The sequence below is a fragment of the Chaetodon trifascialis genome, chromosome 21 (assembly GCF_039877785.1).
Source record: "Chaetodon trifascialis isolate fChaTrf1 chromosome 21, fChaTrf1.hap1, whole genome shotgun sequence".
Taxonomy (NCBI): Eukaryota; Metazoa; Chordata; class Actinopteri; order Chaetodontiformes; family Chaetodontidae; genus Chaetodon; species Chaetodon trifascialis.
In genome coordinates this window covers 20,788,604-20,815,943 of record NC_092076.1, presented here as the reverse complement: position 1 = coordinate 20,815,943, position 27,340 = coordinate 20,788,604, and the positions used below count along the sequence as shown (strand labels likewise).

At 40.1% G+C, this 27,340-nt stretch overlaps 3 protein-coding genes across 4 annotated transcripts in view; 1 reads left to right on the top strand and 2 right to left on the bottom strand.

Moving 5' to 3' along the window:
- Nucleotides 1-826: 826 nt before the first annotated feature.
- On the top strand, nucleotides 827-15,846 carry LOC139350070 (DNA-directed RNA polymerase III subunit RPC4). Of its 2 annotated transcripts, XM_070991163.1 has the most exons (9): nucleotides 827-1,753; nucleotides 2,423-2,469; nucleotides 2,590-2,744; nucleotides 2,863-2,987; nucleotides 6,049-6,160; nucleotides 7,389-7,675; nucleotides 8,328-8,480; nucleotides 11,476-11,653; nucleotides 11,956-13,858. In XM_070991163.1, the coding sequence occupies exons 1-8, from the start codon at nucleotides 1,562-1,564 to the stop codon at nucleotides 11,614-11,616; spliced, it is 1,212 nt and encodes a 403-aa protein (XP_070847264.1). In that variant the 5' UTR covers nucleotides 827-1,561; the 3' UTR covers nucleotides 11,617-11,653; nucleotides 11,956-13,858. The 2 variants fall into 2 exon arrangements, with proteins under 2 accessions (XP_070847264.1, XP_070847263.1); XM_070991162.1 differs by having other exon boundaries at nucleotides 11,476-15,846.
- tfam (transcription factor A, mitochondrial) lies at nucleotides 15,272-19,825 on the bottom strand. The gene is made up of 7 exons (XM_070991164.1): nucleotides 19,532-19,825; nucleotides 18,354-18,496; nucleotides 18,099-18,169; nucleotides 17,746-17,895; nucleotides 17,306-17,401; nucleotides 16,312-16,368; nucleotides 15,272-16,185 (listed from the first exon to the last, which is right to left on the bottom strand). Exons 1-7 carry the CDS (start codon nucleotides 19,612-19,614, stop codon nucleotides 15,922-15,924), a joined length of 864 nt encoding a protein of 287 aa, XP_070847265.1. The 5' UTR covers nucleotides 19,615-19,825; the 3' UTR covers nucleotides 15,272-15,921.
- Nucleotides 19,826-22,328: 2,503 nt separating this feature from the next.
- The window catches only part of ube2d1b (ubiquitin-conjugating enzyme E2D 1b), a 44,718-nt gene continuing 39,706 nt past the window's right edge, over nucleotides 22,329-27,340 (bottom strand). The window contains exons 6-7 of the mRNA XM_070991166.1: nucleotides 24,920-25,013; nucleotides 22,329-24,800 (exon numbers count right to left, since the gene is read on the bottom strand). Of these exons, the coding sequence (XP_070847267.1) occupies nucleotides 24,755-24,800; nucleotides 24,920-25,013 (140 nt within the window). The 3' untranslated portion in view covers nucleotides 22,329-24,754. The remainder of the gene's footprint in view (nucleotides 24,801-24,919; nucleotides 25,014-27,340) is intronic.

Here is a 27,340-nt window from a genome sequence, read left to right as displayed (position 1 = left end):
TCAGTAGTTTTGTGTACCCCTGTATTTATTTTAAACACTTGTCTTATTTTTGTCTTTATTGTTGTATTGTTATTGTTTTTACTGTTAAAATGACTGTTTTTTTACATGTTATAATCCAACATTTTTTAAACATGTTTACACTTCATGAACTGTTATTACCAACATAAACATTTTGATTTCTATATATGAATGAAGGAAACTAAGAGCCACAGGGCTATATATAAATGTAGTGGAGACAAAAGTACAAGATTTATGCTGTAGAGCCCTGTTTTCTGCCATCTTTCTCTCCCTGTGGGAGGTCAAATGAGTTTCTCTGAAGACTGCCCATTCAAGGAAAAAGGTGTCAACGAATTAATCTGAATTGGCAAAGTAGTATGAGTTATAAATGTAGTAGAGACAAAAGTACAAGATTTACCTCTGAAATGCAGTAGAGTAGAAAGCAGTAGAAAGTAAAAATATTCAAGTAAAGTACAAGTACCTTAAAATTGGACAGAAGTACAAAACGTGATTAGTTACTTTCCACCACTGTTCTAAATGTATTATAGGTCATTGGAGCTGACAGTCTCTGCTGCTCTCTGTTCCGCATGAAACCATCCAAACAGGTCGACAGGGTGGATTTGTTTGGTACTGTCCAGAGCTGCATGAACCACGTGACTACGAGATCAAAGTGTCACAACTGTTCTGTTCTAAAATGCTTTACCTGAGAAATATTACTAAGTTGTGTTACACCACTCGGGACAAGTCATTTGATGTATGTCAAGGAGCTGAAAATGTCTTCGACCCTAGTCTTCACGGGACACACATGCCAGACACACCGCCCTCTAGCGGTTCCACCAGTGTAGTGCTGATTAACAACAACTATACAAGCGCAGTGGAAAGGAAATTTGATTTAACATGGACAGTTAAAACGAGTGGCAGTACGGAACTCCGAAACAAAATCTCACTGTGTGAATTTTTTTTTCAACATTTTTAAGTACTGCATGTTTTAAACTACCACCGCCAGGAAACGCCGTTGGTTTGCGACCAAGAAAATCTGTCTAAAACGAAATGTTTGAATGCAGGAACTGAGCCTTAAGGAGGGATACTGTCCAGCCTACCAGCGAGAGCAGATTGAGGTTGTAGTGAGCGGAAGCGCTTCTCTTTCTGAGGGTGTGCAGTTGAATATTGTGGCGCAGTCTGTTTTGATACCGCGAGGGGCAACAAAATGGAGGGTAACAAGCTGGTGCAAGTTGTGTGGTGTGCATGGTCCTCAGCTTAGCTGACTGCGCTGCCGTGTTCATCGCCGTTTTCAAGGGGAACGACTCATCTTTAGGATGTATTCGATTGACGGAGAGAAAGAGAAAAGAAGAGAGATCTGTGAAGGAAATGGTCTGTGATGAGAGTCATGGAAGGATAGTGTCAGTCTGCTGAGGAAAAAAACAAAACAAACAAACAAAAAAGGATTCGTCCAAAAGTGTAATTTTAATTGTTATGTGCGCAATAAAAAGAGTGTGTTTGTGAAACGCCGTACCGACAGCCACTTGCAACGTAAAATATTACAAGGAGGACAAGATAGCACAAAATGACGGACGCGGGGGATACAGCAAGTGTTCCCGGCTCCTCTGGCCTAAGTAGCGCGACCGGGGTGAGTTTCAGCGCGGGCAAAGGACTCCCAGGACGGGTCAGGAGTCTGTCCTCCCCTACTCCACCTGGAAGATTGACGTCCCTTCGGACGAGGGACCTGACACTGGGGGGAGCCCTCAAAAAACCAAAGGTAATGAATGACGCACCAAAGGGCTGGAAATATGAATATGATATTCCTGTAGTAAAGCACTGAGATACTGGACACCATAAACTTATTATATAGATATTAAAATTATCACCTGCCTACAAGTAGACAATCCATCACATATCTGAGCCTACAGTCTTAAATTAATTGTAAGATCAGGGCTTCTTATAGACAGTTCAGAACTGGATTACTGAGTAATACACTGCAAACCGACCCTGAAAGCGCCCTCTCTGAACAGGGACCCTTATCTGAACAATCCAAGAGGTTGTTCAGTGAATCTATTGTCAGTATTATGAACCTGCTACTGTCGCCCTTTTGTCTCACTTCACAAGGCTCTCATATCAAATATACAGTTTAGGTCCATGTTATTAATAACGCAAAACAATGTGTAGCAACACAAATGTGAAAAAGAATAATAGTAATAAACACAATTCATGCGTAAGTGCAATACAAAGTGCTTACACAATAGTAATAAAACAAATAAAACAAAAATTGCCATCATCATTTACATGCAAAAGAGGTCATAGTCCGATAATATTGAACCTGGCAACTAGAAAGCATGTGTAGTATATTAAAATTATTATGCATTTTCAGCATCTTTGTCTTGAATCCCAACAAGAAATTCTTGGTATTAACTGTTTTTGTTTTCCAAAGAAAACCTTTGAGCCGAATGTCCATGCAGTGAGGAAGAGCAAAGATGAGTGAGTGACCGTCAATACAAGAAATCCAGTGTCCTGTTTAATAAGGAAAGCCAAGCATTACATATTCTGTGCTGTCAGTGTGTAGTGTTTAACAGTTCATCAGGTCTGATTCTTCCCCAGGTTAAAGGAAGAGGTCCATGTGGCTCCAAAAAAGGAGAGGAGAGAGAGGGAGGAGAGGAGGAGAGAGAGCAGAGGGAGGAGGAGAGAGAGGCCTCAGACCATCCAGTCCCACTCCATCTTTGAACAGGGCCCTGCCGACACTGTACGCAAAACAGGTGCACAACCTCTTTTTTCTTTCATTTCCATTCTTTTTGAATTTCAGCATGCACATCAGATGATCAGAATGAATGCAGTACAGGTCTTACTTCACAATCAACCTGTCTCTCTGTTCAGGCTGGCGTGGTGCTACAGACCTGCATGACTCCACCACCTCTCCTGTGTGTAAACTGGTGAAGAAAGAGAAGAAAGACTCTGAGGAGGATGAAGATGAGATACTCTGTAAACTAAAGAGAGATGATGTGAGTACTTCTTGATAGCTGCTGGACCTTGAAGCAGGGAGTGAAATACTGATGAGACACACAAGCAGCAAATGCAGACGACCTAACAACTGAAAGAGGGAAAACACATGGACTAAATGCACAAGAGAGAGAAGGCTAATGAGGGATGGGTGAAAGTAATCAGCAGTCACAGAGACAGGGAAGAGATGTAGGCAGGAAGTACAGCAGAGCATGATTTATGAAAAGAGTGAACTTTCAAAACAACAATAAAACAGGAAAACAGAATTCAAGCAAACCTAAGGACCATGACATCTGTATGTTGTGAGGCACAACAGCTGGTTTCACATTAAACAGCGTACAAATACATTCAGTCCTTTTTGTTTCCCTTTCATGTCCTGAAACCTCTCGTCAAATGACTGAAGGAGTTTTCACACTCAGCAATATATTCAGATGTCAGAGCAGTGTCTGTTCTTGCAGAGTAGGACAATACACATGTTACGTCTTCCCATTGCACTTGTCACAGCTTTACTATTGCTTCAAATGATTTCACATTGGAAAGAGCTGAGAAGCTGCTGAAGCTTTAGATTCAGCCCTGAGAGGTTCTTGGTAACGTCTACTGTAGGAGACATACAGCTTGAAGATGAGGAGCACGGTATGCTTGAGTGTGTGTGTGTTGCAGAGGCGGTGGTTCACGTGGGAGTAGGCGTGTGCACGAGCGAAAGAGTGTGTGTGTACAGGTGTGCACTCACCTGTGACTAGGGATGAGTACCTTTCACATCTGAATCGATACGATACCGATACTCGGTACCTGCGAATCGATACCGGTATTTTTGGTACCTGTTTTCGATACTTTTTTTAGGGGGGATATGTGTTAGGTAATTAAAGTTATTTTGTATATTTAAAAAATAGTCAAAACTGTGGAATTTTGAACATTTATTCTTCAATAACATCAAGTGAAATAACTCCAACATAGAACTTGAGAAAAATGTGTGTGGGGACAAAATAAATAACTTAAAAATAAATAGATTCAAAATAAATAACTGTATAAAATGTTTCACATTTGCACCTGCTGCCTGTACAGTAACAAACAACTTTCAAAATAAATAACTGTATGAAGTGTTTAACATTTGCACCTGCTGCCTGTACTAGGCGGGTTTCTTTCAAAATAAATAACCGTATAAAATGCTTAACATTTGCACCTGCTGCCTGTACAGTAACAAACAACTTTCAAAATAAATAACTGTATGAAATGTTTAACAATAGCAGCACCTGGCACCGTAAACACGTGTCACCACGTCCTCCGCTCTCGCCGACGCATAACGTCAAGGTGCGTACAGGGTAAAAAAAAAAAAAAAAAAGGTGCGTTCAGGTACCGAAATGTGGTACCGACGGATTTCCCGTGAATCAATACTTGGTACTTCAGCGGGAATTCGGTTGGTACCAAAAAAGTACCGAAATTCGGTACCCATCCCTACCTGTGACACATATGAGAGAGTCAGGGTTGGGTCATAGCCGTAATTTTTGTTGACCGCTACCCACTCATTCATTCATCACTTTTCATCTGTTTAATCCGCTTGTTTGCATTTTTCCATTCATCCATCTTTTGCTTTCAAAATAAATGCACCAAAAGCATCTTTGGATCTCAGCGTATCTGTCATCATAGCCGCTTAGCGCGTCACAAATCTGCGAACCTGAGGACCCAACCTCATACTCTCAGTGGCTAAAGGGTTTGTTTTGGAAGCCGCAACATCTACCATGAAGGCCAAATCACACAGACACTTTTTTTTATCACCGAGTTCCACAACAGGTTTTCCTTCATCTCAATGAATTCTTCAAGATAAGGTGACACTGTCGAATAATTTTATATTCTCCAGTGCTGGCAGCTCCACAGCATCAACATAAATGTCATAAATTCACTGCTGGAATGACTCTTGGGATTTGTCTTTTTCACCAATGCAGGTGAGGCGTCACCACAATCTAACTAAGGCACACTGGCTTGCCTTTTACTTCAAGAAACAATAATATGTAATTATCTAAACATAATTAGAATGTGGATATTAAATGTTAATCTGCAATTTCATGTTGTATTCCACTTCCCCACATGGTAAATATAAAGTATTGTACTGTCTGTGCCATCTGATATGATGTACTGTGATTTGTATGGACAGGTTATTGATTTGTCATGAAGTGGGTATGGTTGTGCTTTTGGGTACCAGACAGACCCAGTGGGGCATGGACCACATCCTGCTTCATACTTATCCTGCTAACAATAGCTTTAGAGGGCAAAGCCCATATGAAAGAGAACGGTAATTATGTACCATAACTCCAGATTCTATGAGTGTGGGTGCAGCCCTCTATGCTCTGGGCCCCACCTGTTCCTTTAACTTGCTGTATCTTCCACAGTTAATCTATTTTTACAAATTTCCCTCTACAGTCCCTCTGCTGCAGCTCAGCAAGGATGCACTGTAGTGGATACACAAAGATTTAATATGAATACATTTCTGAATGAAAATTCACAGTCCTCATGACTGTGAATTTTTTTTCCACATCCTGCATAGTGGAAGCACATTCAAAAGTGATGTTTTCATAGCCAGTATGTGCAAAGGGGACAATGACACTAATCAAAACTTGTTTCAAAGTATGGGCACCAGAATATTGTTTTGAGACAGACTTGGAAAAGTGTTATCCTTTAAAGCTGCGTTCATTTTTTGGCCACTTGGGGGCAGTGCAAGTAGCTGAAAACACAACACTTGACATCACCTCATGAAGTTGTGGCTGTTGTGTTTGCTCTCTCTTGCCCATTTACACATGCAGTTGACACAAAGCAACATTATCATTCATTTATAGTTTTGTCCTTCATTTAGCTGGGTCCAGATGATGCCTTTCACATTATACATGGTCATTTGATCCATTGTTGCAAGCAGAAAGCTGCTGTTTTCCCAGGGTTTAGTTTCAGCCAGAGGAGAGAGGAGTTTTGTAATGATTGAACCACTAATGAGTTTTAATTAATATTATCATCCATAATAATAATAGTAGCACCTTCACCATTGTTCATAACCAATATTATATGTTGTACCCACAGTTCATAGATGATCCCGGTCTGAGGAATGATGCCAAGCTAAAACCCATCCAGCTGCCTCTGAGTCAGTCCAGCAACCTCATCAAGAATAAAACACTGGCGACGACCACAATATGTGAGCAAACAGCCTCTGACTACCACCTCTGCTGCTGCCGTCTCACCACTGTCAGTGCCACACGATATGCCGGTTAACAAGGAGCTCATTTCAGTCAGAATGCTCAAGATTTTAACCATTCCGTGCAGTGATATGCATTTTTGTTTGGCTTTTTCATTCATTTTTGGTGTGGCTCTGCCCATGTGATGCTTCGAAACAAATCTTAACAAGCTTGACACGGACAGAGCCTGAGATACACAATTCATACACACAAGAACATATTACAGAAGCGTACAAAATTCACATTTGGCTAAATTCTTATACAGGAGGAGGCTGGGAAAGAGTTACATTTCTGAACGTAATCAGCAGTCAGCATTGTTGTATGCAGACAGAATGAGCACCAAATGTTTATATGGACCACCTACTGAGAGAGATAGGTCAGGGACATACGGTGACATGGAAAATTTGGGCACCCCTGGTCAAAAATTCTTTTTTGACCATTTCCTCGGTTTGTAATGTAATTACAAAATGGCTTTGAACAGGAACAGTGGATGCCAAGTTGAGATCTGGAAGACCAAGAAAACCAAACCAAAGAAAATCAAACACCCCCATTTGAATGCAAATGACACCTTCACAAATATGACTTTCAAGGAAGAGTTATCAGAAGATGAGCAAACGTATGTTTGGAGAAAACAGGGTGTAGTATTTCATGAAAAGAACATGTCTCCAACTGTTAAAGGACAGGGTAGGATCAATCATGCTTTGGGCTGGTAGAGGAAAGAATGGATTCCATTAAATACCAGCAAATTCTGAGGAACTTGAAATGATGAAGGAAAAGTGGATTAATTGTACAGGAGCTTAAGGTTTTGCCATGGCACTCACAGTCCCTGGACCAAAACATTGAAAATCTGAGGATGGACCTCCAAAGAGCAGTGCATGCAAGATGGCCAAAAAATCTTACAGAACTGTAAAAGATGGAAATCTAAATATTAAACAGCTGTGTTATCATGAACTTTATGTTGTTTGGAAATCTGGTCATCTTTTACTCACTTCATTATTCAAAGGAACAGACATTTTGACCAAGGGTTGGATGCCACTGTAAGTGATTGGAGAGTGGATTTAGCTTGTGACTAAAATGGTTTCCGGGCCTGTCTGAACTACCATGTGGCTACATGTCTGTGCATGATTAATAAGTATTGTGTTGCAGTCCATTCTTGTGGTGAAGTGTTTGTGTTTGTCATGTTGGCAGGTCCAGAGAACTATCCTCTGTTCAGACCTCCATCCTGCGGAGCTCAGAGTAGAGTAGGCCCCAGCAGGACAGAGATGCCCAAACCAGAGCAGCCATCCCTGGTAGAAATACTGCAGGATCTCAGCCTGTCTGGCAGAGAGGAGCTCTTTTTCATGCAGTTACCAGACTGTATGCCTAGCAGAATGTCTGGACAAGAGGTCAACTCCACTCGTGGATCTACAGCAGACAGATCTGCCAAGAAGGAAGGCAAGCCTGAAGACAAGAGGCCTGCACATCTACAAGCACAAGTCAGTTAACAGAATAAACACTAAAACTGTGATGTTGCCATGGCAACGCATCTGGAGTGGTGTGTGTTGCATCTGTTACCTACATGCAAATACAAAAACTCACTCCAGATTGAAATGTGTTTCAAGGTATCGAGAGTAGCGGTCAGTCCAAACCTTTCTGTGTCCTTCATGCCATTAAGTGTCTTTAGTTGTGCACATATTAAGCACTTCACATGTTCTTAGTGCATTCAGTGCCCCTCTCCTTTGTTTTATTACTGGCCCTCTGAGAAGCCTTTTTCCACTGCAATTTGTGAATTCCAGAACTGTGCATCAGTCTTGATGCTACACTGTGATGCTGGATTCCCAGCTGTACTCCCTTTACTGCACATCTCCACCCACTAACAGCCATTCACCAAAATCACCCAAAAGGCAAAACCTCAATGCAATGAAAGGTTCGTTCAATGTGCCAGACTGGCAGAGCCCAAAAAGTTTGAGTAAGGCTTTTCATAGAAAAGTTTAACATCAGGCTCCTCAGACTTTTCTTAATTTTCCATCAGGAAAAAGAAATTATTTATATTTACTTTGGCATTTTGAATTGGTCTTTCCAAAAAAGAAAAAAAAATTCTAGCAGCAGCCAGTTATTAACAGTTTGTGAATGTCTGCCACTGCTCAGGAGGCTGCAGCAAAGGAGGGCTGTCCTGTGCTGTCACAATTTCCAGAAGGATTTTTGGGTAAACTGCAGATCAGGAAGTCAGGAAAGGTCGAGCTGAAGCTGGGTGATGTCATCATGGACGTCTCTGAGGGAGCTGCATTCTCCTTCCTGCAGGTACTGTAAGTGTGTGTTTGTGCACCATGGTATACTTACATTATGACAGGAAGAGTAAATTAATTCATATGAGCAGATCTGTCAAGCACAACATGCTTTTCTAAAGGTATTTCTCTTAATATTTAAGTAACCTTACTCAAACATGTCACTTTGCTTGTGCAAAAGAGCACAAGACCCCCAGTTCTGAAGAAAAAAAGCATTGCTGTTGTCAATTTGTACACATTTTTTCCATAATTTAAGTGATGGCAAGATTTGAAATTTGGTGAGCTCATTCATAAATTTCATTTTAGTCTTTAAAGAAAAATGGCAATCACAACAAGAGCCCAGGGTGACAAACCTGTTCTGTCCAAACTGTACAGATAAACAGTTTAGTATAAATAGAGAAACACAGCACATCGGCAAGCTGTAATTGTTCACAGGAGGGACTTGAAGTAAACTAAAAAATGTCATGTGAAACTAGAATGTGCATTTCCTGAAGAAAAGGTGTTAGCAGCTGCTGCTCCCAGCTGTGGCTGCTGACAGCTGATGCTACAACAGCAATTTTGCAAATCTTTTCTGTTCAGCATCACCATCAGTACACCTTTGCTGAATTTTATAACCATGGAATGTTACATTAAAGAGATATAGCAGTTATTAAATAGTATCGTGGTGGTTTACTAATGGCCACAGGGTGGGGCTGTTGGTGCCATGCTTCAGCGTGTCATAAGCATGCTCTTTGAGAACTTGTTTACTAAATTTCCTTCACTGAAGTCAACAGAATTGTAGAAATATCATTTTATTGTTACTGTAGTACCCCCTTGTGCATAGAACTGTATGAAGTGTTACACACTTGTGCAGCATGGCAGCATGTACAACATTTACAAATTTGGTTGTAGCCCAATTTAGCATTGAAGAGTTACGACCTGTTAAGTACATCAGGCCAAGCATTCAAACATTTCGTAAACAATTACAGAATTACAGACTTACAAGCTTTGTTCGGGCACATCCAAATATGGTCTGTACCAAGTTTGGGGAAGATTAGATGAAATTCGTGCCAAAAGGCTGAACTTACACCAAATGATTTACCTTCCTTTGACTTTGTCTTTTGAAAAATCAAGCTTAACACCTGTCTCCAAGGAAAGGGTGCATCAAACATACAGTCATGGTCCTAAATATTTGGACATTGACACAATTTTCACAGTTTGGCTCTGTACATCACCACAATGGACTTGAAATGAGATAACCAAGGTGCGCTTTAAGTGCAGACTTTCAGCGTTAGGCTACGCTCCCACTTAGGGAAAACGCATATGTTTTCATGCGGCTTGGCCTCTCGTTTACACGCAAACTGAGTTTTTTTCACGGAAAACGATCATTTTTAAAAACTCTGGCCAAAGTGGAGATTTCTGTAAATGCCGGCTATGTGTTGGCATGTAAACAGGGTTAAACGGCGTTTTAGGTTCTGAAACATCACAACATGCGACTGAATACTTAACGTCACGTGAGCGACCTATGTTTACTCTCACGGCCATAGGTTTGGCATAGTTATGATGCGCTCGACGGCGTATTATCCGGGTTCATGTAAACAACAACATTTTTGAAAACAATGTTGTGCACAATGTTATTTTTGAAAACAGAGGGGCTAAAATAATCCATTATCCAAAATACCCTGCTACATGTAAACGTAGGCTTAATTTGAGGGTATTTACAACCAAATCAGATGAACAGTGTAGGAATTACAACCATTTCTATATGTGCCTCCCCCTTTTTAAGAGACCAAAAGTAATTGGACAGTTGGCTGCTCAGCTGTTCCATGGCCAGGTGTGTGTTATTCCCTCATTATTTCATTCACAAGGAGCACATAAAAGGTCTAGAGTTCATTTCAAGTGTGGTATTTGTATTTGGAATCTGTTGCTGTAGACTTTCAATATGAGGTCCAAAGAGCTGTCACTATCAGTGAAGCAAGCCATCATAAGGCTGAAAAATCAAAACAAACCCACCGGAGAGATATCAAAAACATTAGGTGTGGCAAAATCAACTGTTTGGTACATTTTAAAAAAGAAAGAATGTACTGGTGAGTTCAGCAACACCATAAGACCCAGAAGACCACGACCGAGACCAGAACAATTATATTTCCCTGGTGAAGAAAAACCCCTTCTCAACAGTTGGCCAGATCGCAGTAACTGAAGACAGTTGCAGTAGAGGCCTGGCAGAGCATCACTGTAACCCAGCGTCTGGTGATGTCTGTGGGTTCCAGACTTCAGGCTGTCATTGACTGCAAAGAATTTGCAACCAAGTATTAAAAGTGATAATTTAATATATGATTGTTAGTTTGTCCAATTACTTTTGGTCCCTTAAAAAGGGGGAAGCACATATAGAAATGGTTGTAATTCCTACACTGTTCACCTGGTTTGGATGTAAATACCCTCAAATTAAAGCTGAAAGTCTGCCCTTAAAGCACACCTTGATTGTTTCATTTCAAGTCCATTGTGGTGGTGTACAGAGCCAAAATTGTGAAAATTGTGTCAATGTCCACATATTTATGGACCTGACTATATCTTCCTGTAGAGTTAACATTTCAGTTAAATCATGTTATTTTAAAAATAAATGATACCAATGGATTTCTCTTTTCAGGAGGTCAAAATACTAAGTAACCCTTTTAACCCTTTGACTGCAGTTAGCAGTTGATTCTATTTAAATTCTGAACATAGTGCATCAAATACAGTGTATCACAGAATGTTTCATTTGAATATGAATAAGATCTATATCTCAATGAATAATGTAGACGTGTATCTTATTCTATAGATAAGAATATAAATATATGACATTGCCATTTCTCACAGTTATGTTTAAAAAATATAAAATATTGCTATTTTCAAAAAAATGTTAACCTTTCACCAAAATTCTGGAATTGAACTATCTAACAGCAAAACTACAGCAAAACCAGATCATCTCCTCTGTTGCAACAAACCTGAACACTCATATTCAAAGAAGCCGTGTCTCCTTCTTCTTTCTGCAGCAACTGGTCTCTGTGCGTCTTTCTGAGGGTCGGACTGGAGACATGATTGTATTAGGAAACATCCACCACAAACTGGTCTTATCTCCTGACTTTCACGCTTTACTGAGACAAGCAGTCTCACAGCAGCAACAAGGACCCTGATCAACTCCCATGTACTGCATGGAAATCTAACAGAGCTGTAAGCTACAGGGCCTTCAACCAAAGCAACACTTTGTTTGAATTTTGTAGGATTCCTTGTCTGATGGGAGGTGTTTTGTCACTGAACAAGCAAATCACTGTTGGGGTATTCACCAAACTTCAGCTTTGGGGTTTTAAAGGCAGCTAAGCAGGTTACCTTCAGTAGCCTCTTTTTTCTTATTATTCTGTGAATTTTTGTTTTGAACATTTTGAAAATCCTGTGATTGAGGAGACATGTTTTTTGGAAAGATGCTATCAGATTCAGTTGTTACCTGTAACCTGAGCACTATTTACCATTTACAGATTGGTGACTTTTCACTGAGACAACTGGTTCTACACACACCAGTGGAGCAGCCAACATGATTGTGAGCTTGAGACTGACTGACCACCAGCAAAAGACATCATCAGCTACATGCTGAGTTAGTAGCCACTCAGAGAAAGATTGAGGAGGACAGTGACATCTGACACCAGAGACAATATTTAAACAGAAGTTACGATCTCTCCCTTTAATGAATGCCGTCTTCCTCACTGTCCTCACTTCAGCTTTCTTCAGGTAGACGATGAAGACACACCTCCCAGTCCCTGGTTGAGCCTCAGATTAGCTGGCTCCTTCCACAAGTCAACAGTTGACTTTGGGTCAGATGTCTCTGTGGTCATTTTTGAATGTACATCAGGTCTGAGAGACAAGTCACACGAGGTCTGATCTGAACTTATTTAGAATATTGAAATGTGAGAATCATGTCAAACATGTTGCACTGCTCAAAAGCAGAGTAAAAGACAGTTTAAGCACCTTGTGATGTTTGAGTAACTATCTGGGTTGCTTGTACAGTCACTATTCATTATTTGGATGAAGTCACACATTAAGAATGCTTCAAGCGTTTTCCTGCTTGCTTTAAGTGCGTCCATTTTCTCTGAGTGGAGTATCTGTCAAGTTGAATGACCTCATATTTCTGAATAATTATGCTTGTCCTTGCCTTGTGGAAACAGTGGAGGTCTTGCATTTCCTGAGGCCAAGTTGAAGGATCAAAAACTGAAAAATTATTATGATTTGAGGGAGTCATATGTGGTTTTAAATTCTTCAAATAACCCCCTTCTGAAAGCTTATTGGATGTGGTCTTAAAAATGTTACCAAGGTCAGGAAACACTGAAAACAATGAAGATATGCTGCAGGTCATTGTCACTTGTAGCCAGTTGCATTTGAATGGCTGGAAATCATCTTGATATTTTCAACAGTGTTTCCTGCATTCGTTCTCTTCACACAAGTTCTTCGCATGGCAACATTTTCCGTTCTCCCTTTTTGTAAATAAAACTGCAGTAGCTAGACAACGCTGTGATTTAATGTCTCACAGTAAGGAACCTTACTATCAGCTTATTTCATGCTGTTCTTGAATTTTGGTTAAATACCGTTGTTCATGCTGACATTGACAGCAGCACATACAGGGCTTCATCAGGAAGGAGCTTCATGAGTCTGTTATGGCCTGCATAGTTCAGTCAGCACCTACTTCAATTAATCCAAGGAAGTCTGATGTGAGCTTTGTTGTTGGACACAAGGTGTGTTGGGAGATGACTGACTCTAACACAAATCTGATTTTTGTTGCACATGCACCCCTGCAGATAACTGCTCCTTTGTTATTTCCACTAGACTCAGTCACCATGTTTTGTGTTTTTTGCTACCTCATCATCATTTGCTTTTTCATCATTAGGTTTCCAAAAGTCCATCTGGCTTTCAAAACAATCACATTACAGAAACCTCTGAGTCTCAAGTGACCTCTTAATGTAATCAAATGCACAAGACGGCTCCATTTTCATTTTGATACAGTACATGATGTCGTCCTGATCAAGACGTCAGCAGTAGGTTTTTAAAGATGACTTTTAAGGCTCCAGATCATGTTTCATGCTGTGTGGAGCCTCAGGCCCTCAGACAATGACCTGCTGGCTCTTCCAGTGTCTTTGCTGAGGGCCCCACAGCTCTGGAATGGTCTGGAGCCTGGGTCGCCTTGTCCTTTGAAATCACTTCTTAGAGCTGATCTTTACTGACAAGTATATAAATCCTTTTTGATATCTCACTATGTTTTAAATGCTGTATATTGTAGATTTTTATGTCTATTTTACTTTTTTTTTTAAGGCCTCTATTTTATTTCTGAATTTGTGTACTTTTTAAAATCGGTTTTGAGAGATGTTATACAAATAAACTTCTTATTATTATAAAGTCAGTCTTTACATTTTAGCAGTTGTAAACTTCCACCCAGAAGAGGTCACTGACACAAGACTTCAGTGTGGTGTTTATTACTCTCAAAGTAAACAAAAACAGTAACACTAAGTGCCAGTATTTAGCATTTCTAAGCAGCATAGACATTAAATAAATGGTTTATAATGTAGTCATTGTACAATATTTCTAAACAGAACTCACCCTGTGAAAATATACTTTATTACGGTTTTATTATATTGTCGATATCTGTACAGCAGCCTCCACCTAGGGGTGCCCACAGGAGTTACAGTTGAAAAAATATTAATAAACACATAAACTTGCTTACAACTGTTTTAGTCTGTTTAATACCATTTATCAAATATTCATATACTGCTTAGAAATGCTAAGTAAGGTGACTTGTAGTGTTGCCACATCTGTAGTGTCTGAAAAATGGGACTTTGAGGACTTTAGTACAGTGTTCATACCGTGTACTCTTAACGTTGTGGCTTTCATGTTTTTTAGGTAACACAAGGACATTTTTATGGACATAAATGTAAAAGTTTAATCAGTAACTAAACAATACAAAGAAAATCCACATTACCATTACAACCATTAGTATGGTTGTACTGACACATTCTACATGCAGAAGAAACTGTCAGTACTGAAACTAAGTTCTTCAGAACAGGTATGTGACTACAAACATCAACCCAAAGGAATCTGGATTTTAGGATTATTAAATGACAATGGCTGAATTTTCTTCAACACAATGGAAGGTTGGCTTTGTGACACATAACGGAGTGGCTTGTGACCAACTTAGACTGACAATCTGGACAAACTAGTATTTTTCAGCTTTTATCTGAGGGGGTAAATTTCCCTTTATGCCATCAAAACAATCATTTGGATGAGTGCAGTGTGAGTGTGTGTGTGTGTGAGGGAGGGGGGTATCAACCATAGTAGGTTTTTTTTTAACAGCTGTTAAAAGAACAAAAAGCATCTCATTTAAAGCTTGACTGGAACAAAGCATAGTTTGGACGTTTTGGTGTCAGTCAATGACTTTACTTGAGCCATGACAAACAGACAGTTGGATTTACAGTTTGACGCTGCAACTGTACAAGCTTATGCTACACTAATAACAGCGATGATGCAAAGAATTCAGTCAGGTTGCAATAATGGGAACCATGGTACTATCTGATCTTCAGAGAAAGTGCTCTCTGTACATTAACAGCCAATGCAGTAGAAACTTCCTGAGCCAACTGGCATTGTTGAGCGCACACTTCCACAGGTGACACACTCCGTAAATGATAAGGCTGCTGTTATTCTACATTCTTATTTTCATTGAAAACCCACAAAAATTCCTCCTGTTTGCCAAAAACCAAAGTGACTTTTTTGGATATCTAACAAGCCATTAAACAAATGAAACTGATATTTGAGTTGTTTTCAAAGATTTTGGCAGGAACCAATGAAATTGTAGAAGCATTGAGAGACAGACTAACATTGGTTTGGGTCTTTTCATAGTTTTGTTGACAAGACAAATACAGAATAACACCTAATTCTTTCCAATGAATACTCTTCATGAAATACCAAAAATATAAAAGTGTGGTTGTTTTTAGGACAGCGGCAGTAACCTTTATATTCCACTCAAGTATCCTGCAGTTACATCCACGGCTGTGAAACCTTCAACATATTCCAGACAGAAAAATATGAAACGTATCTGTGGTTCCTGTAATCACTTTAATACCTCACTCAAATGTCTACGTTTCTGAAATCAGTCCATTTCATCAAGTTATTCACTTTCTACATCATTTAGGATTAAACCACCCACTCAAAGCCAGGATGTGTATCTGTACAGAGGGTGGCAACACGCTCACGCTGTGCCCTGTAAAAATTCTGCTTTCAGGGTTTATGTGGTGTCATTTTCACTCAACAGAGGCATTAACAGGATGTCTTAAAAAGAATCGTTCATGACAACTGTGAACTTTATGGGGCTTTCAATTTTGAAGGAAAAATACAAAACAGATTTCAGACTTCTTCAGATGTTATGCAGACAGCTTTTTCCTCTAGACTCAGTAGATAAACACATCTCACACAGTTTTTGCAAAGCTACCTTTCGTTGTCCTCGCGGTTGTTTTTGACTTTCCTGTGGCAGTGGCTATCTTCACTGGTTTAGCTTTAGACTTCTTTGTCCCTATCTTGGCCACTGGAGTTTTAGAAGCAGGTTTTTTCTTGGTAGACAGGGTCCGCTCTCGGATCAGATCTTCTCGTCCAATCTCTACCATGTGCCCCTCCCATGCCTTCATCTCATTCTTGTAACGAATTTTGTCATCCTCAGCCAGCTGTGTATAGATCTGAGATGTGGCAAACAGAGGTTTGAATACTGAGCAACAATGAAGTTCTTGTTTCTCATGTGCTCGGAGCCAATAAAGACCTTTTGACTGTAAGAATAAAGCATATGGGATCATTGTGTGGACTACCTGTTTCTGATGGCTGAAAAGATTCTTCCAGTCCTCCAACAGTGACTTCATCTTTGCCTGAAGGATCGTCACCAGAAACATTATATCAATGAATAGTGTGCAAAGCCAAGGAGCTTCTCTTTTGCTATACGAGCACATTATCATATGTATCCAAAAATGAGTCAAAAACAGCAATAGGTTCCAGTGCAAGAGATTGACCTTGAAGTAGCAGAACAATAAATATTCCTTCCATTCAACAGGACATTCTTCTCTTGCAATGAGGGCACACTTTTCTTTGCAGTTCAGCAGAGGAAAGAAAACTGGGCTTTTATGATCATATTATTTGGCTTAACTTAATGGAAGCCAGCTGTTCATTAGGAGGTGCGTGCTCATGAGATCTGATCATGAGCATAAACTATGCTCAGAAATAAAGCCACCTGTTCTGCTCCCTCTGTTGACATCACAAAATGTTAGCTTTTAGTAAAAAATAACTTCCCAGTGTATCATGTCCTACTGTCCCAAAACACAATAACTTTAGTGTCAGTGGTTCTGTCTGACAAAAAAAGAGAGAAATCCTGACTACAACTGTCAACAGAATCATACTGTGACAGATATAAAGACGATAGAATGGTTTCACATAAGGTTTGGCAAAGTGATTAAATTTTGAATATCAAAGCAGAAATGTGACTATCATTATATCGGGAATATTGCCATGGTCAAGTGGTTTCTATCCCAGGCAGACACAGAAGAGTTCGTACATGCTTTCATCTCTAGCAGGCTGGACTGCTGTAACGCTCTGCTGTCTGGTGTGTCTATGAAAGCTCCAGCTTGTACAGAGCAGCACCTGGTGGAATAAATGTCATCCATCTTAAAATCCAATAGATGGCAGTAACGTTCTGTATTGACAAAACAAATCCAAGTGTAGAAATGCAATGACCCAAACCAGTCTATGCATCACCATCATTACCAGTGAGTATCTGATACCACCTTATGTCATGCTGCTGTGGTTACTGACCTGTGTGGTGATTCCTCTGGCTTCCTCAAAATGTTCCGACATGAAAATGTTGAATGGAGAGCGAGGGCGTTTGGGCTTCCCAAGGTTGGTTAACTCCTGAATCTCACACACACACACACACACACACACACACACACACACACACACACACACACACACACACACACACACACACACACACACACACACAGAGGAATATTTTTCCTCAACAATGTGACAGTTGATGTGATGGGATTTAGTACTCAGATGGGGCTTCAATTCAAAAGTGTATGTTTCACCCACAGATTTATCTCGAAACGCCAACCTCTGGCTGTGTGCACCTTGCAGTGTTCTGTCCTGACACACTGTTTGCTACAGTGTGGGAGCTGCATTGAAAATACCGTCAGTAAAGCCAAACTTGTAGATAGTTTGGATATCCTATCTACTACTGTCACTATTACCCTCTTTTTGCGGATGGCCTTCCTCTTAGCCATTCTCTGCCTCTTCTCCAGGGCTTGTTGCTTGACCTGTGCTGGAGTCAGCTGGGCCTGGTAATGCTGGAAGTCCACCTTAAACTGTTCCCTGGCCCGTTGGGACGCTTCCTCAAACGGCTAAAGGGGAGAGAGAGACCAACAAAAACTAGTCACAACAGTAAACTGACACAATACATATGTATGGCAACAGATGATAAAGTAATCAGTAACAACAGATGATTTGCCACTTGCTCCCACTGCTTTACCCTCCAATGTATGTATTAAAGGCACAATGAAAAAATTCAAAAACAGTATATTCTGTTTGAGAACGACTGAAATACCTGTTTAAGTTCAGGGCTCAAGGTTCTCCACTGCTGGGCAATTTTTCTGATGATATCCACAGACTTTATTTCTGAAAGAAACAATTATAAGATGATCATTAACAACAAAATTGTAGCAATTGAGTCCTTCATTTAATGATGAAAAATGCTTGCAGTTAAGCACTACAAACGGTTATTGCCATATCAGTACAGCAAGTTTATGGAGTCAGTAACTTCAGTGGCCTTCTAAAGAAGTATTGAGGACTGCAGATTTACCTGGGTTTTGTCTGATTATGATTGGCTGCTGTTGCAGAAAATATCTCACGTATCCGTTCAGAGGTCTCTTTGGAGGGCCACTGGCCTGAGAGGACAGACATTTCGCTGGGTAGCTGTATGTTGCTGGGAGGATGCTGGTGCACCTGCAGCATGAGCACGCGCGCACATGTGCACGCACACGCACGCACGCACGCACACAACACAACACAACACAACACACACACACACACACACACACACACACAAAGTTAAGCAGACAACATCCTAGTTTCCATTATTTCTAACAGACAGAACAATACAGATATTTGGCAATTCAGCAATGCCTTCACAGGACTAACAGAACATACTAGTCTCAACATCACGAGAGCTGAAATGATCAAAAAGAAAATCTCAAACATTCTCTGGTCCCAGTTCTCAAGTGAGATGATTTGTTGCTTTTGCTTGTTATACATTATTAATACTTTAATCAAATTATTACTAAAATAATCAGTGAATCAAAACAATAATCACTTGATCAATTGATGATGAAAATAATTGTTAGTTGTAGCCTTAAACATCTTTCTGTCCACTAAATAATTCAGCATTTATACCAAACAGCATGTTTGACTAAAGATTCAGTGTTGCTCATCAAATCCATGTGGAGCTGTATGTCTGCTGTGTTTACTGGACCATCTCTAAATTATAGCCTGAAATCATATTTTATTATAAAATAGTCAGACAGGATCAAACTGCAAGAGGCTGCACCTATTAAAGGAAATGATTCCATCTCTAATCCTAACCACATTTAAATGGCTTTACGAACACACAGAACACACTATATTTCCTGTCAGATAATAACACCCTGAAAGCTCCTCAAAGACACTAAAAGCCCAGCCACAAATAAATGGGACTTGTTCAGATGAACGCGTAAAAAGTGTCTGTAACTGTTTTACTGGTTTTTTGGTCACGAATTGCTGGGGGTCATACACCAATTCACTCATCTTATTAACGTTTAACCAATCCTAATGCTAATTAATGTTACCTTTCCCAAAACATTTCCATCAAAATATCTACTTTGTAACGACAGAGATACGTGCTAACCTACAGTATGCTGAAAGCCAAGACAGCGTGCGACTGCTAACTTGCTAGCTTAGCTCTACCACTTCAGCTAGCTAATAAAGTAACTTCAGGTTAGCTACCTTGCTAGAGTAGTTGTGCAGAAGACACCGAAGGATTTAGCCAACGTGCTAACTCCTGTTGTCATTACGCTGAACGGAGCCATGTCGGTGTTAATCCGCGTTTAAGGCCGTTGAGCACAGTAATGAGAGACAACCGTATTATCCCACAAACGCAGCGTGTTATTATATTCATGCATTAGATGTTTTTCATTGAAGCCGAGCCTCATCTAGTCCTGCTTGTTGACATCTAGGGTCTCCAAAACGCGCTTTCAATGTCTCGCGGTGAATTGTGGGAAAAGGTCAAGTGCCTTCTTCAGTACTGCTTACTTCCGTTTCCGCTTAAATTATGTTCGTATGTTTTAAGGATTTTCCTGTAGTAAATCGTGATAATTGGTTTTCTCGAAGCAGAACGAATTTTTAACTTAAATGTCCATAGATTTTTTTTACTCTTGTTGCCACATTGCACATTTCTGTTGGTTTGAACATTATTATTATTAGAAAACGCAATTTTGTTGTTGCAAAATTGGTACCAAATGTCATTTGGACGGGCGTCTGATTAAATGTTATAATATATCATTTACTTGGGGAAATGTCATACTGATTTTCTTTCTTTTTTTTTTTTTTTAACATAATCAGAGATTAAATTACTACTTTAGAAGAAGAAGAAAGAGAAGAAACGTACTTTTCATTATCACATTCCACAGAGTAAGTTGCACACTACACGCCATGCTTCCCGTGAAATTTTTTTCTCCGCATTTATCCCTTCCTCGGTCTGTCGATTCTCCGCGGCAGACCAGGAGCGGTGGGCTGCCAGCTGCCAGCCGAGGCCCGGGGACCGGTTCACCTTCGTCACCATTGGTCAGGTGGTGATCTTCTTGCACACACACAGCACCATGGACAGAAAGCATGGCCTAAATGTCACCTTCCATAAGATGCAACTAAATAATAACTTAATCAGCATCACTTTTCAAACAATGCTCAGCCGAATCCTATGAAGAATGTCATTCTCAATGGACATACGTGCAAGGTTATTGACTGTCATGCTGCATGCTTGATGGGAGTCGACAAAATACACTCCCTGCTGATGGTGAGTAACATAGCCATTCTCTGTTTACACACTCACCGTTACTTAGTTTGCGGCTGAAATATGTTTTTGATTAAAAAAAAAAAGTCTCTGTTGTTTGTATGTGCGCTCTGACGCAGACATATCAGCGCTTTTATTTTAACAAGCCGTTGGTCACATTTTTGCCAAGTAAGCGCGTACTTTGGGCCGGTCAGAGTCATTTCCCCAGAGGCCCGGGTCACTGCTAAAAGCGTCGTCTCGTCGCCCCCCGATGCTTGTGTGCCTGCTGCTCCCCCTCCGCCCCACCTCTGTGTTCCTCTCCTGTGTTCTTTAGCTCCGGCATCGGCGCAGGACCCGCTGCTTCCTCCGGTGGTTTCGATGGGCCGCTCCCTCCGCTGTCATCCGTGTGAGACTGAAAGAATCCCATGAGCTTCGGGATGCTCTATAGTAAATTTTTTTCCCTGTTCTGTTTGTCACGAGCCGATTTTCTTTTGGAAGCACCCTGTCGAACTTTTTTTTTAGCCGACATCTTCCACCTGTCTCTCTATCAAAGTCATGAAGCGTGACCAGATTGACACATAGGGGGGCGGGGTTGGGCATGGTGGCAACGGGTTAATTTAGATCAATCAGTCTCAAATTTGCACATAGTGTGGTTGACAGGAAAACTGACATGTTACATAACAATTTTACTTTTTATGCTAATTTGTCCCAAAAATGATAGGCCCATAAACTCCGTGTGCCCCTGGGCATCAGCCCAGGTAAGCCCGTGCATTAAGGCAGCCTTGACCAAGGCGGGATTCGAACCGGAGACCTTCTAGCTGTGAGGCAACAGTGTTACCACTTGTTACCACTTGTGGTAACACTGTCACTGGATCAACTGGATCAACCCATTAACAGGGCAAAAATTAGCAGGGGGGCACTGAAAAGACACCTGTGTGTCAGATAGTTTGTGGTAATTTTATTAAACACAAACTCCACCACGGAATCATATAAGTATATCAATTTAAACACTCTTATTATTTCTGTGCATTGGTGGTGCATACTACCAAACAAATATGTAAATAATCAAACTAATTTCCACACAGGAACATGGGATCTTCAGGGGCCCAGAGGATCAGAGGCCCTGGGACAGTTGACAGTAATACCAAAAATAGCACTGAGACAGCAACACCAATATATAATTACTCACACACATCCTAACACACACAATTAATATCCTACCAACAGTTCACCACATACTTACACATCAGTGACATCAATGTCCATGAAGAGTGAGAGTTGTATAAAGGGTATGTAGTGTATGGTGCAAGGAATACATGACATGAGAGAAGTGAGTTGGGGAAAAAAGGTGAAGTGATTGCTTTTATGTAAAGCACTTTGGGCTGCTCCTTTGTATGAAAAGTGCTCTATAAATATAGTTTGATTGATTGATTGATTGATTGTCCCTTTATGTGCATGCATGTGTGGCCTACAACATTAAACAAGGTAAGTCATGAATGAATGATCAGTTGTGTGGGGTGGGTGTATTGTAGCATAGACAAACCGGAGGGATAGCTGGTTAAACTGGTAAATAGGGGCTCAGGAGCTTCTTTTTTATACCATGGCCCTACCAGCAGATTAACTAGATTAACTAAAACCAAACAATAGGATCACTGAATTGGAACATGTCAGCAGAACAAAATCACATAAAGTTACAAACTGCTTTCCAGACAGCAACATGAATCTGTTATAAAAGATTGACCTAGACCAGAAAGTCATGATATAAACCATACCATTCTTTAATTCAGTACAAAAGGTGGAATACATGTCTCAAAGACACAAGTAAGACAATTCACACAGGAAGAGAAATGGGACTTTTAGCAAGATTGAGGTCAAACATAAGAAAATATGAAATCTTCAGGTACAGGTTTCATTTGTTTAAAAATCTGATCATTATGCCTGTGTAGATCCAACCAAAAAGCCAACATCACACCTACAGGTGCAGCTTAAAAAAATAGAATATCATGAAAGAGTTCAATGTTTTTTGTCAGTCATTTCAGAAAGTGAAATCCATATATTATATAGATTCATTACACATAGAGTGAAATATTGTAAGCCTTTATTTCTTGTAATTTTGGTAATTAAGGCTTACAGCTATTGAAAACCCAAAATTCAGTCTCAGAAAATTAGAATATTGTGCAAAAGTTCAATACTGGAAACTCATGGTGTCACACTAATCAGCTAATTAACTCAAAACACCTGCAAATATTTCCTGAGCCTTTAAATGTTCTCTCAGTCTGATTCAGTAGGCTACACAATCATGGGGAAGACTGCGGACTTGACAGATGTCCAGAAGACAGTCATTGACACCCTCCACAAGGAGGGTAAGCCACAAAAGGCCAGTGCTAAAGAAGCTGGTTCTTCACAGAGTGTCGTATACAAGCATATTAATAGAAAGTTAAATGGAAGGAAAAGGTGTGGTCAGGATAACTGCAGCCTTGAGATGATTGTCAAGCAAAACCCATTCAAGAATTTGGGGGAGTTTCACTTGGAGTGGACTGTGGCTGGAGTCAGTGCATCAAGAGCCACCACACACAGACAAATCCAGGACATGGGCTACAAATGTTGCATTCCTCATGTTAAGCCACTCCTGAACCAGAGACAATACCAGACACATCCTACCTGGGTTAAGGAGAAAAAGAACTGGACTGTTGCTCAGTGGTCCAAAGTCATCTTTTCAGATGAAAGTAAATTTTGTATTTCATTTGGAAATCAAGGTCCCAGAGTCTGGAGGAAGAGTGGAGGGGCACAGAATCCAAGTCCATGCCTGAAGTCCAGTGTGAAATTTCCACAGGCAGTGATGATTTGGGGTACCATGTCATCTGCTGGTGTTGGTCCACTGTGTTTTCTGAAGTCCAAAGTACACCCAACAATACAGATGAGCTGAAGGCCGCTATCAAAGCAACCTGGGCTTCCATTACAACTCAGCAGTGCCACAGGTGGATCATGCAAAAGGATCATGCACAAGTACTGAGTGCATAGAAATCAACATACTTTGCAGAAGGCTGACATTTCTGTTTTAAAAATCCCTTTTTAGTGATCTTAAGTAATATTCCAATTTTCTGAGATACTTAATTTTGTGTTTTCATTAGCTGTAAGCCATAATCATCAAAATTACAAGAAATAGAGGCTTGCAATATTTTACTCTGTGTGTAATGTATCTATGTAATATATGAGTTTCACTTTCTGAAATGAAAACTTTTTTACAATCAGGTCCTTCATTCCAACTGCAATCAGACTGTTCAACAATGCCTTGCCATTACATCCATGCAGTATCTTGTGCAATATTACACATTTTCTTCAATCGTACTTTTTTAAAAATCTTTTTTGTACCAAATCTATGCAGATATGTGTTATCTTTTCTCTTCTTATCTTTTCTAATTCAAATGAACTTGAGTAAACAATATTGTAGTTCAGGGGATTTTTTAATACAAAATAACTGAGAAGGAGAAAAAGAAGAAGAAAGAAAAAAAAAAAGAACTGAACACAGTAAAACATGACTTGTAATTGCTCCCATTTTAAAGGCTACAGCAACAGTGCATTGTCATCATTCAACTTTGCCTGCTACAAAATGCAAAAAGAACACAAAAAAACCACCATCATCCACTGCATGAAGGTGAAATGAAGTTGTAATGTGAAAGGGGACATTATGATGTTGTAAGTATTCTTTTCTTTTACAGACATGTTAAAATGAGGCATTCACCTTTCCACATATCCATGGTCCAGTGTGTTTCTTGCTGGTTGTTGATGGATGCATCAGGGACTGAACATGGGATTTTCCAGTTATGGAGCAGGTTTAGATGTAATATGTATGCTCTCCTGCTGCACTATGACTCAGCTCCTCTGAAAAGGCTTGCTGCTGAATGGCCTTTGGTTTATGTCCTACGATCCGCTAGTTTTACTTAAAAAATTAAAAATGCTGTAAAGCAATGTGTAATAAACTTGTATATTAATGAAATTTCCTTGATGCAAAAAACAACATGCTTAACTTTAAAATGTCTTGGTATCCATTAAATGAAAGTTACCTAAGATTACTTAATAATTCCATACTACAACTTACAGTGTGTCATGACTTTAAAAAAGGAAGGAAAAAGAAAGATTTGCAGCATGTTTTTTTTTTTAATCTTTGATGTTCTTTTTCTTTACATGGCATACTTTTGGGTACATTCTTTTGCTAGTCTGTTGTATCTGAGGAGAGAAAAGAAGAGAGAAAAGTGAGTGGAAGATAACTACTGACAACATCAGATATACACGTGTCAGCTGATGTTGATACTGATAGTGGACGATATGGCAAAACCTGAACTCACTTGTCTTTGTCGTTCTTGTAGACATGTGCTATGTCTGGAACTAAGGGGTCATCTGGGTTTGGATCACAAAGCAATGAACATATGGACAATAAAACTGGAATGAAGAGGAATTCAAAATATCACATTAGTTAACGTGCAGATAAAAAATGTTTAAAATGAGCCTACGCCTGATAGATCCTATATAGTCACCGCCAGTAATGATTTCTGTGTCCTCTGCATTCTGTCAGCATAGACTGGCAGGTGTGAGGGAAGAGTATGGTGTATGAAACTAATGATTTAAATTAAAGAGCACAGCATTCATTAGCTCTATTAAAGCAAAGTTATCAGAATGCAATTATTTGCAAATCATTTTCCACCTGTTTTAAGTGAATACAGTTACAGTACAATGTTTTGCTTGTGAAAAAGGGATGGACATTAAGTCCACTGCCATTTTGTTTATTTTTCTTTTCCCTCATGGCATATTTTATGTACAGTACAGGCCAAAAGTTTGGACACACCTTCTCATTCAATGCGTTTTCTTTATTTTCATGACTATTTACATTCTCACTGAAGGCATCAAAACTATGAATGAACACGTGGAGTTATGTACTTAAGAAAAAAAGTGAAATAACCGAAAACATGTTTTCACCTGAAATAGTTTTCACTTCACAGGTGTGCCTTATCAGGGTTAATTAGTGGAATTTCTTGCTTTATCAGTGAGGTTGGGACCATCAGTTGTGTTGTGCAGAAGTCAGGTTAATACACAGCCGACAGCCCTATTGGACAACTGTTAAAATTCATATTATGGCAAGAACCAATCAGCTAACTAAAGAAAAACGAGTGACCATCAGTACTTTAAGAAATGAAGGTCAGTCAGTCTGGAAAATTGCAAAAACTTTAAATGTGTTCCCAAGTGGAGTTGCAAAAACCGCTACAATGCTAAGCGCTACAACGAAACTGGCACACATGAGAACCAACCCAGGAAAGGAAGACCAAGAATCACCTCTGCTTCTGAGGATAAGTTCATCCGAGTCACCAGCCTCAGAAATCGCAAGTTAACAGCTGCTCAGATCAGAGACCAGATGAATGCCACACAGAGTTCTAGCAGCAGACCCATCTCTAGAACAACTGTTAAGAGGAGACTGTGCGAATCAGGCCTTCATGGTCAAATAGCTGCTAGGAAACCACTGCTAAGGAGAGGCAACAAGCAAAAGAGATTTGTTTGGGCCAAGAAACACAAGGAATGGACATTAGACCAGTGGAAATCTGTGCTTTGGTCTGATGAGTCCAACTTTGAGATCTTTGGTTCCAACCGCCGTGTCTTTGTGAGACGCAGAAAAGGTGAACGGATGGATTCCACATGCCTGGTTCCCACTGTGAAGCATGGATGAGGAGGTGTGATGGTGTGGGGGTGTTTTGCTGGTGACACTGTTGGGGATTTATTCAAAATTGAAGGCACACTGAACCAGCATGGCTACCACAGCATCCTGCAGCGACATGCTATCCCATCCAGTTTGCGTTTAGTTGGACAATCATTTATTTTTCAACAGGACAATGACCCCAAACACACCATCAGGCTGTGTAAGGGCTATTTGACCAAGAAGGAGAGTGATGGAGTGCTGCTGCAGATGACCTGGCCTCCACAGTCACCAGACCTGAACCCAATCGAGATGGTTTGGGGTGAGCTGGACCACAGAGTGAAGGCAAAGGGGCCAACAAGTGCTAAACACCTCTGGGAACTCCTTCAAGACTGCTGGAAAACCATTTCAGGTGACTACCTCTTGAAGCTCATCGAGAGAATGCCAAGAGTGTGCAAAGCAGTAATCAGAGCAAAGGGTGGCTATTTTGAAGAAACTAGAATATAAAACATGTTTTCAGTTATTTCACCTTTTTTGTTAAGTACATAACTCCACATGTGTTCATTCATAGTTTTGATTCCTTCAGTGAGAATCTACAATGTAAATAGTCATGAAAATAAAGAAAACGCATTGAATGAGAAGGTGTGTCCAAACTTTTGGCCTGTACTGTAATTTTATGTTTTTTTCCGTCTATCCCTCATGTAAACTGCAAAGGTTTCTAATAAAATGAATGGGTTCAAATAACATCAATTTGATTTGCTGAAATGTAAAAGGAATTTCAAACAAAACAAAAAGAAAAGAAAAATTACACGCTTGAAGAAGAAGAAGAAGAAGAAGAGGAAGAAAAAGAATGTACTTTTTATTATCACTACATCACATATACATGCACCACACATGCTTTGTGAAATTAATTCTCCACGTTTGACCCGTCCTCAGTCTGTCGATCCTCCACGGCAGACCAGGAGCGGTGGGCTGCCAGCTGCCAGCCAACAGTGGCGCCCGGGGACCCAGTTCCTTCTCGTCACTATTGGTCAGGTGGTGATCTTCTTGCATGTTTTGTTTTGGGTTTTTTAAGGAGCTGTGA

What these genes read in the sequence shown, in the direction of transcription:
- LOC139350070 (XM_070991162.1), top strand. Translation starts at nt 1,562, where the DNA reads ATGACGGACGCGGGGGATACAGCAAGTGTTCCCGGCTCCTCTGGCCTA. An exon ending in GAGCCCTCAAAAAACCAAAG is followed by an intron (nt 1,754 to 2,422) that starts GTAATGAATGAC and finishes TGTTTTCCAAAG; the next exon opens with AAAACCTTTGAGCCGAATGT. An exon ending in GTGAGGAAGAGCAAAGATGA is followed by an intron (nt 2,470 to 2,589) that starts GTGAGTGACCGT and finishes ATTCTTCCCCAG; the next exon opens with GTTAAAGGAAGAGGTCCATG.
- tfam (XM_070991164.1), bottom strand. Translation starts at nt 19,614, where the DNA reads ATGGCTCCGTTCAGCGTAATGACAACAGGAGTTAGCACGTTGGCTAAA. An exon ending in CATAATCAGACAAAACCCAG is followed by an intron (nt 18,170 to 18,353) that starts GTAAATCTGCAG and finishes TGTTTCTTTCAG; the next exon opens with AAATAAAGTCTGTGGATATC. An exon ending in AGGCCATCCGCAAAAAGAGG is followed by an intron (nt 17,402 to 17,745) that starts GTAATAGTGACA and finishes TGTGAGATTCAG; the next exon opens with GAGTTAACCAACCTTGGGAA.